Source organism: Penaeus monodon, chromosome 26 (assembly GCF_015228065.2).
Source record: "Penaeus monodon isolate SGIC_2016 chromosome 26, NSTDA_Pmon_1, whole genome shotgun sequence".
NCBI lineage: Eukaryota > Metazoa > Arthropoda > Malacostraca > Decapoda > Penaeidae > Penaeus > Penaeus monodon.
In genome coordinates, this window is record NC_051411.1 from 9,041,670 (window position 1) to 9,051,620 (window position 9,951).

The following is a 9,951-nucleotide window of genomic DNA, read 5'->3' on the forward strand; positions in this document are numbered from 1 at the left end:
TGACACCAGTGAGTGCAACAGCTTGTGTGAAGCGCAACCTGAGTGAGGCTCCTCTGCGGTCACGGTCATCACCTCGCATAACATGTGACCTCAAGCTAGAAAGGTTCCCTCTGAGTCTGATAGATTCTCAGTATCGTCAGGCCGTGAAATGGAACAAGGAATATGATCGTTTAGAGAAAGCCCGTCACTACAGGAAATGGAGACCTACGTGCACAGTGAAGGAAAACCCATATGACTGGTGGCAGTATGCTATTCAGTCCCATCTTGATAAAATCCACCGGCGCTATGCTGGACGGAACTGGACTGCAGCCCAACAAAGAGCAAGGGACATTGTTACGTATGTGAATGTTTACAGTGATCACCTGAGAAACCCTGCAACTGTTCTGACAGAGCACAAAGCCCACCAGCTGAAGATTGAGCAGGAGCTGGATTTCTCAGAACTCCGAGCACTTCGAGAGATGGCAATGGAGAAGGTGGCAAAAGAACAGGAAGCTTCTCGTACTAGTGCATCCCCCCCTCCCCCTCCCATGAGCCCAATGGAGACAGAAGAGCCCACATCCCCTACTCAGAGTGGCGAGGGCATCCTGCACCGCTGGTTCCCCATGTGGGGGGGATGGTATTCATCAGACACTGAACCCACTTCCCCAACAACACCTCCAGAAGATCAGAAGGTGTCAAAGGCCCCAGAGGTGGAGCCCAAGACACCGTTAGCAATAGAATCTCCTCAAGGCCCCAAAGAATCTGATAAGCAGGTGTCAGGATCCCTTGAAGAAGAAATCCTTTATGTGCTATCAGATAGTGTGGAAAACAACACATTCATGAAGAGAGATGCTGTGTTTTGCCAGCTAAGCTTTACCTTGAAGCAAGGCATTTTCTCTCTCTCGTCAAAGAAGCCACCATCCCCTGGGTCATCTACAGAGGGGAAGGAAAAGTGAGTCTTTTATGTTACTTTTATTGTATTTAATTGTTATGGTTTACCAGAAAATAGGTTGTAAACCTTTGTATGATGTGAAAGATATTATCCATATCATAAGTTTATTCAGAAACATGCAAAATGTAAAAGTAGAACTAAGTCTAATAACTGTTTAGTTTTCCAGGGATTGTATTTACTATGTATTTACAATACATTGTTCTTATTCTCTGAAACAGAATGGAACTGTTTGAGCTGGAGTTTGCGAATGTAAAGATGGCCCTAGAATCACGTCCTAGAAGCAAATCATATAAATTTGACATTGAACTAGGTTCAATGAACTTAAAGGACAAGGTATGGCTTACATAAATTTGAAATTTGTAATGATCATGATAGTTGGAAGCTAATATGGTTAGAATAGGTTAGATGTCTGTTTTGCTTTGGTTACTTATTTTATAAAGTTATTCTTTATGATATAGGTAATATATTTGATCAGAGGGTAATTTGTGGTATTTCCAAACCATTCATTATTACATTACTGGATTTATCCAGAACATTATGAATACTTTTGTTTTAGCGAAGGGACTGATAACACCCTGTATTGCAGGTCACCGAGGACTCTGCTTTCCCTCTGCTGGTGTCCCCTCAGACCCGAGACTCTGGCTCTGGCCTTAAGGCAGCCATGTCACGAACTTCGACCATGTATGCAAAACTGACCACCATGATATCTCCATCACAGAACAAGACTGAAGGTCCCTTGTTTTCTCTCACTTATGAATCTCGACCTTTTAATTCCCGAGCAGATCATAGGTAGGTTGCCTTTGATTTTTCTGTGTTTTCTGGTATTTTTTATTGCTTTCAAGTTTTGCTTCAGCTTTGAGACTTGCTTTTATTAGTAAAGGTGATATTTATTCTTTTTATATCCAGGCTGATTGTCAGTTCCACATCCTTGGATATTGTGTACAATCCCTCCGCCTTGGAAGTCATAAGTAATTTCTTCACCACACCCTACCAAAAGAAAGAGGGTTATGGCCACCCAGCACAAATGACGGCCCTCACTACAGCTGCAAAGAAAAGGTGAGGATTTTTTGTTTATTGTATAGTGAAGATATAGATGTAAAGGATTTTGATTACATCAATGGAGAGAACAGAAAAACACTTGGATATACCTATGGCATTTTACCATATGGCTCTGAAGAAACTGCCACAGAAATTCCTTCAAAACCTTCATGTATTTTTTGTGCTTTGCTTAATTGGTTTAATGATGAAGATACAGATTGTGTCTTTCAGAAATTATGAAACTTCAGATTTCTTGGTGATTATTGTCAGATGTGTTTTTATTGTGTGTCTAATTTATTTTCCTTGAACAGATATGAAGAACTGAAGGAACAGACTAAACAAGAGTTGAAGAGGAACTGGGATCAGATTATGGATGGAGGTCTTGTAAGTACAAATTAGGGACATGCAATACAAAATGAAACTATTCCAAATTTTAGAACAAATGACTTTTTCACATTTTTATCACAGTAAGTTTATATAGGAAAAATACTGTTCTATTTTGAATTGAGAAATGACGCCAAAGAAAGCTGCTCGGGGACAATTGCATTCTAGTTGCTACTACTCATTTCTTACATGCAGATGATGAGGAAACGCTGGGACATCAAATTGGACATATCAGCTCCACAGATCATCATGCCAGAGCATTTCAGAGATCGCAATGCAACACTGGTCGTGCTTGACTTCGGAAAGCTGATCTTTTGCTCAGCTCAACCTTTGTCTCAGACAAAGCTTAATGATGAACTGGATACTGTCAGTGATGATGAAGGTATTTTTAAAGATTTATTCTAATATTATGTAATGATGGAAGGAGATGATTACATTTGCCATGGGTGATTAATGTATTTCTATTTATTTCAAGTTCATTGATAATATTTTCCTTGAAGGAGTTGGTTTTGGGCAATCAATTCCTTAATGCCAAATTTTAGCTGTTATTTTTATTAGGTCTACCTTTAAACTTGTACTTTTGTATGTCAGATGAATTTGCAACCCCTTGTTCCACCCCTGATGAGTTGGAAACGATGTCCTTGGATGGAACTAAAGAGGGGTTGGAAAGGAAGTCATCTTTGCCTGACAAGCAAGCTATGTTCTCTGAGTCTGATTTGCATGACCGGATTTATGACAGGTAAGTGGTAGAAGCTTGCTGTAAAGAATTTTTAAAAAGTTTCTTGTTATTCTTTCATTCATAAAATCTGTGTTGTATTCATGAAAATTCATTATGTGTAGCAATAGCAAATATCAAAGAAAATCTAATTAGTTGTTTTTCAGAGATCATGACATTTTACTGTAATTTATAATTGTCCATTGTTTTCTAGGTATGATCTTCGACTCTGTGATATGCAGGTGCTAGTTGGAAAAGTACGAGATAATTGGCGATTTGCCTACCTGAAAGGCACAGGTGAGATCATACATTATTTGTGGAGTTATTAAAGTGATGCAGGAAAAGAGCTTTACTATAGGAAACAATAATGTTCATTACTGAATCTAATTTTTTTGTATCAAACTTTTCTTTGCAGGACAAATGCATGTCTTAGACAGATTCAGCATCAACTTGCAGCTGGAGAGACGTGTAGTAGCCATGCCAGATGCACAACAGCAGTGGCCCAGTGCCACACTGTCTGGCACCTTACCCAGTCTGGTGGTCCATGTTAATGAGCAGAAAGTACAAGCTTTGAGGACAATGATATCTCAGTTCTACAGTGATCATGCGGCAAAACCTGTCCGGTTCGTAATTCTTGTCTGCAGTAGCTTTAGTATATTTGATGAAGTTATGCTGTAGAGTAAGGGTTCCTAATCTTCATGTTTCCTTGTGCCCTTGGATATTCTGTATATGGCAATATTCTGATCCTAAGACTGAGGCTGAAAACATGATAAAATTACAGCAATCAAATATTTTTCATATGATGCTATATGAGGCTTTGCACCATACCTGTTCTGTACACTAGTCTTGATTAATCAGCTTCTTGGTAAAGGAAACTAGATGAAATGATAGCAGTATCTGAATGCATGTCTAACATAGTTATACTCCTACACTAAATGTACCTCAGGTTGGGAGCCTTGCTTTATTTTGGTTCTATGCACCTATAATGGTTGATTTTTATGAAATTCAAAAGCTCTCTAGTTGGAGATCATATATGTTTATCCAAGGTTATAACTGAAGCATATCATGAAGTTCATTATTAATTCTTTTTCATTAGATGAAAGACCAAGCATTTTCTTAGCCTCATTTGATCATTATTATTTCCCATTTTGAGTGACAAAAAAAAACATAGAAGCCTTGTTGTAGATATGTATAATTCTATAAGAAGGCAGTTATAGGAAAGGAAAAAAAATGATCAGAGTTTTCACAATAAATATTTTCTGCTTTAATTCCCAGGGTGGATTCAACAGACTCGGACACAGTTACTGGAGCGATGAGTAGGTCTAGTACTCTGACCATTGATGACCAGACATTGGAGGACCTGAGCAAGGGAAGCTCCTCCCCAACAGATGAGGGCAAACTGTTGGTAGTGCAGTTCACTGTAGATAAGATGTCCTTGGAGGTTAGTCTCATCTGTAGTGAGTTCAATCACTATTATTGAGCTGTAATGGCCTTTTGCCAAGTTTTGATCTTTAGTGACAAAAAATTGGAGGAAAGAGCAATGTTCTTGCAGAATCCATCAAAAGCTTATATACTCATAATTTCTCTACAGCTACAGTCTCGTGGAAGGAGCATTGCAGAATTACAGGTCACTGGAGTGAGAGCCAATCTAAACAAGCGCCCCTTTGATAGCACAGTCACACTCAGTGTGCACTCCCTCCTCCTGGTGGATGCCTTACAGACCTTTGGACCTGACTTTGAGTTGCTTGTTGCCAGTCATAAGCATGTCAGGTGAGTTTAGTTGTTAGATAATTAAATGATATAGATTAATGGAATAATTTAAAACACGGAATGCAGTAGTAAAATAAGTGAAACAGTGCATGAAATATTGATATTTGATATTTAAATGCCCATGATTTTGAGTGATGTTGCTTTTCAATATTGATTTGGAATTGATATTGATATTGATATACATAATGTTGTACCCTGATAGTATGGACAGTGTGAGTGGTAGCTTACTGGACAGTGAGCCATGTTCGCCCACATCACCTGCCTCCCCAGACCACAATGCACCCTTTAAGCCCACCTCTCCAGTGACCCTTAGTCAGGCCATATCGTCATATGCAGCTTCAAGAGGTTAGTGGAAGGAAATATCTTCTGTATTGTGCTAGTAAAGAGATTTTATTGTGAACTCAAGTCTTGTAATTTTGGACGACTGGTTATGCTGGTGAAATGTTTTGGATATTTTTTTACTGACAGGATTGTAAGTTATGATTGTAAGCTCCCCTAAGCTTAAATAAAAAAAAAAAAATCTTGTATAAAGGTCCTTAGTAATTGAATTCTAACTCAGTTTCTATTTTTTTCCAGCATTGCTTATACCAGCCCAATCTCCGCCTCAGACCTCTCGGAACCTCTCCACGCCCCCTCTTATTAGCTCCCCCAGCTTTGGTGGCATAGGTAGTGGACCCCAGCTGATGGAGAATCGTGATGCAGAGGCCCTTATTACACTAGAAGTCACCTATGTGTCATCAGAATGCCCCTCACAACAGGGGGCTGGAGCATTGCTGCTTGCATCCGTTCAGTTCAATACCTTGGATATCATAGGTAAGAAGGACTTAGGTCTGTAGTTAATGGGAACTTTAGCCTGGTATAAAGATGCTAGATAAGATGAAGGAGCAGACATTTTTTAATACTGTTTTTCATTCATGGAATTTCATTTGTTCAGTATTTGGTGTGCTTCACTGGACACATCTTAGGATTCTTGAAAATGAGGAATAAATGTCTTGAAACAAAGTTTTCCACAGTAAATAATTTATGTGAACACCTCTCTCTGTAGCCAACCAGGAAACAGTGGTTGAACTGGTTGGCTTTGTGCACCAGCTATTCCCACATCAGCCCCCTTCGTCATCTTCACGCTTCCATACCCACATGGCCAGTGCAGCCCCCATGAGCCCTAGTGCAACCATGTCGCCAGAGAAAGAGGAACAAGGTGGCCTCTCCCATGCTACAAGCATGTATTATGTAGCCCCCCAGAAGAACCCTGTGCGAGCAGAGGTCAGCTTTGACTTCCACAAACTGACTGTTCTCCTTCTCAGAGGGGTTTATAAGGACAAGGAACTGGTGGGCAGGAAAGTGTGCACTGCAGTCCTTTCTGATGCTAAAATACAGGCAACTGTTGGTGAGTATATGATTGCTTTCTTGGATAAAGAAGTCAGTGGATGAATTTATGAAAACCACTGATATATTTCCATTTTATGCTAAGATTACATCATTGAGTGTCTGGTATGCAGCTTTGCATTATAAACCACTTGGGAACGGAAAGTATTTTTTATATATTTTCTTTTCAACCCTTTTATCTGTCTTTTTTTTTTCTTAGAAAACGACATCTTGACAGTGGAAGGGTCATTAGGTGGGTTCCAAGTGCGTGATGTGACTCCGGAAGGCAACAAGCATCAGTGCATTATAAGTGTTGGCCAAGACCCCATAGTTGAGCGCTCACAGGTAAACTTCATTCCCGTTTGTGTTGTGAAATGACCTGAATTTTATGAATCATTTCATATTTTCTGATTGAAAAATAAGTAAATTTTTGTTGATATATCTTGTTATTTTATAAGAATTATTGTGTATTGAAACCATGGATTGTAATATGCTCATATATGGTTTTAATGTTTCAGGATCTGTTTTCTCGGTTGAATAGTGACATCTACCGCTCATACTCACAATCAGATAGTGCAGCAAGAGCCTTCAGCTTTACTGTTATCCGACCAGTGGCATTCTCAAGCTCCAGTACGCAGAGTAAGAAAACACTTGGTCTTAATTTTTTCTTGTATGGTCAAGATTCATTGACTATACTTATATTGCTTATATTTAACTAAATATGCAAAAGGTAATATGAAAATAAACCATCATTTCTATCATGCAAAATGAGAGAAGAGTAGGATTTAATGAGGGACAGAAAGAGAGCAAGACAGAGAAGAAATGTAATCAGGATCAGCAAGATCATGGTAACTTGATATTTCAGGATATTTACCTTCACCTGATGATGAAAATCTGACGGTGAAGTTGCGACTAGCCTCTGTCTGCTACACCCACTCGCCCCACTTCCTTCTTGAGTTGCGCTCATGTGCTACAGAGTTCAAACAGTACATGGCCCGTGTTGCGTCTTCCATCAAACACGCTGCAACAGAAATGGCCATGGGCCTTGTGAGCAAGCGGTAGGTAAAGATGTGTGGTTTATCATAGATAAATTGCATTTGGGATGACAAATGCATTTAAGAAAAGAGATATCATGGCAGGATTATTGAATTTTGAGTCTTCTTTTTCACTGCTGAGTGAGAAATATTATTGGTGGTTAGAATCATCCAAGTAGAGAGAAATATTACCACATTAAGTGATTAAATCTGGTTTGTTTTTCAGAATTGAGTCCTTTGTAAATCTGTCGGGTAGTGCCTGGGAGGCTTCACCTCGTCACCGGCGCAGAATGAGTGTCTCGCATTCTACTGACACCCTAAACCTGCCTGCTCCTCCTCCAGCATCAGCCTCGGGGTCAAGGTTCAGCCCAGCCCACGAGGAGAGCACAGAGTTACCATTTTCTCTAAAGTAAGAACTCTTGTCTACATTGTTATTCTCTTCTTTCTTTTCATGGTTGTCAGAAAATCATGATGTGATTTTTTCAAGTAAGCTTTAACCCTTTCCTGACGGGTAGTATTCATAGTGGCCCGGGCCTCGCTGCCGGGGGCTTATATCGTCGCTCTAGCATGCGAAACCACTCATGCCAAATACCTGCATCCCATGCCGTTTCTTCGTAATACTACGAGCATATGTTGTATTCTCAGTTTTCATTATTTTCTAAAGTCTCTACTTGCCATATTTCCTGATAAATTGAGACTGAAGGATATTTTTGTTATTATATAGACTCCATAGTTGATCATTATTCGGTCTATAGTCCGAATAAAATAAGCAGTGTGTGGCATCATGGAGTTGAAATCGTCGGTTTGTTGTGTTTATTTTTTGTTGCATGGTAAAAATGAGAGTGTTAAAAACGACTTAATCACACTTTCAGTGGCAGAGAAATAATCTTTTGCTGTAATTGTAACAAAAAAAAACTCATGGCGTGTCCATACATACACTATGGCATGTACATACATGCCCTCGGCAGATGGTGCTACCATGCCATGGCATGTGCGTACATGCCACCCGTCGGCAAAGGGTTAAGATGATTTCTGGTGGAGCTTTTGTAAGTTTTAATTTTTTATTACTTAAGATGAACAAGTTCATTATGGAACTCTAAAGACATGAAAGGCAAATATTTATTGTATGCTTAATCATTTACCTCTGGCTTTTAATTGCATAGTGTCTGTGGCTTATGTCCTGTCTGCCTGAGAGTTCTCATCTCAGAATTATTCATGATACTTATAATTATTGGATTCTAGATGTCCATCAGTATGGTTTTTGATCAGAAGTAAACAAATCCCTCTGCAATAAGCCAACCAATCTTTGCCATCCTTTCAGTCTAGATGTGATATTGGAAACCCCTGTTGTTGTCATTCCTGAGTCGCTGAACAGCCCAGATGTTCTGGTGGCACACCTTGGCCAAATAACAGTTGCAAATGCACTCCCACCCCAGTCAGTCAACCAGGAGACATTCCTCTCCTTCCCACCTAGCAAGTAAGTTGGAAATCTGTGTTTTTTTTTGTAAGTGTCATCTGAAGTATTTTTGAATTTTCATTCCACTGTGAAAAGGAATTAAAATGAGGAAACACAATGAATCATGAATTCTTATACACACTCCAGAGTGGAATTCAAGGCATGAAAGCATATTGAGTAATAATTTTTTGTTCATATTTTGAAGGGGAATAAAAGACATGGAAACTCAGTGAGTCATGGATCATGCATACACTGTAAGGGGATTCTAGATAGATCTCAGTTCATACTATCTAGCTTTTATATGGATTTTTTGATGGGTGAGGAATTTATAAAAAATAGTATTTGATATTAAATTACATCATATCATATTTAAACCAGGGTTGCAGAGTACCAAGTAGCAGTGCGGGACATGAGTTTGTTTTCACTCAATGTAGAGGAGAGACTCAAGAGTCGAGACACAACTTTCCAGTAAGTTTTCAGATTTTTTTTCGTACGTCAGTATGATTTTTTATTGCTTATTAGTGTGACAACAGAGATGTATTTCAAATGTTGCCTAAAGGAATACACTGTAGCAAATGTAAGATATCATTTAGATAAATGATATCTTTGAAGGAAGATAGTTGTAGAAAACCCCTGCTTTACACAAACTAGGCTTATTGAAAGATGACACATTTGATATTTCAATAAATCTAATTTGTATGTATTTTTTTTTTTACAGTTTTTGTAAAGTGGAGAGGACTGTTAATTTAGATATAATATTTGTGATATTTGTGATCAGATAATTTTGTTATATTATGATAGCAGTGTTTTAGAAGAGTTCATATTCAAATGTGTGAAATTTTGTGGAGTGTTAGTTTGAATAAATAATATATATGGCATTGTTTGGAGTGCTAGTATGAATATATGACTGGTGTGATAATGAAAAGAGTGGTAGTTTAGATATATGATACATGTGTTATTGTGGCAGGCAGGTATACATAGCTTAAATTAAACTATAGGGACACCACTAATTCGAATTTGTAGGATTTGCAATAAAAATTGATAAGTTGGTTAGGGAGATTAGCAAGAATTTTCATGCAATCACTTATAAGAGTAGTTCTTATATAGTACTTCATAAATTGAAAAGTGTTCTGTACACTGGATGGCCTAAAAGAACAATTTTGTATGCAGGGTAAATGTTCATTGATAATTGAGAAATGCTCTACATGTTAATGGAGTATAGAAGATTATATATGAGATTAGATTATATATAGTATAA

General features: G+C 38.4%; 1 protein-coding gene across 1 annotated transcript in view; it reads left to right on the forward strand.

Annotated features, from left to right (window-relative positions):
* Window positions 1-9,951, forward strand: part of LOC119589566 (vacuolar protein sorting-associated protein 13D-like) — a 52,622-nt gene that overhangs the window by 12,473 nt on the left and 30,198 nt on the right. The window contains exons 7-27 of the mRNA XM_037938166.1: window positions 1-931; window positions 1,150-1,264; window positions 1,518-1,720; window positions 1,838-1,987; window positions 2,281-2,353; window positions 2,549-2,735; window positions 2,945-3,092; window positions 3,283-3,365; window positions 3,484-3,691; window positions 4,344-4,509; window positions 4,660-4,838; window positions 5,041-5,183; window positions 5,415-5,651; window positions 5,884-6,225; window positions 6,424-6,548; window positions 6,722-6,842; window positions 7,069-7,261; window positions 7,464-7,646; window positions 8,559-8,714; window positions 9,072-9,161; window positions 9,216-9,270. The exon at window positions 1-931 is cut by the window's left edge and continues 46 nt beyond it. Of these exons, the coding sequence (XP_037794094.1) occupies window positions 1-931; window positions 1,150-1,264; window positions 1,518-1,720; window positions 1,838-1,987; window positions 2,281-2,353; window positions 2,549-2,735; window positions 2,945-3,092; window positions 3,283-3,365; window positions 3,484-3,691; window positions 4,344-4,509; window positions 4,660-4,838; window positions 5,041-5,183; window positions 5,415-5,651; window positions 5,884-6,225; window positions 6,424-6,548; window positions 6,722-6,842; window positions 7,069-7,261; window positions 7,464-7,646; window positions 8,559-8,714; window positions 9,072-9,161; window positions 9,216-9,270 (4,088 nt within the window). The remainder of the gene's footprint in view (window positions 932-1,149; window positions 1,265-1,517; window positions 1,721-1,837; window positions 1,988-2,280; window positions 2,354-2,548; window positions 2,736-2,944; window positions 3,093-3,282; window positions 3,366-3,483; window positions 3,692-4,343; window positions 4,510-4,659; window positions 4,839-5,040; window positions 5,184-5,414; window positions 5,652-5,883; window positions 6,226-6,423; window positions 6,549-6,721; window positions 6,843-7,068; window positions 7,262-7,463; window positions 7,647-8,558; window positions 8,715-9,071; window positions 9,162-9,215; window positions 9,271-9,951) is intronic.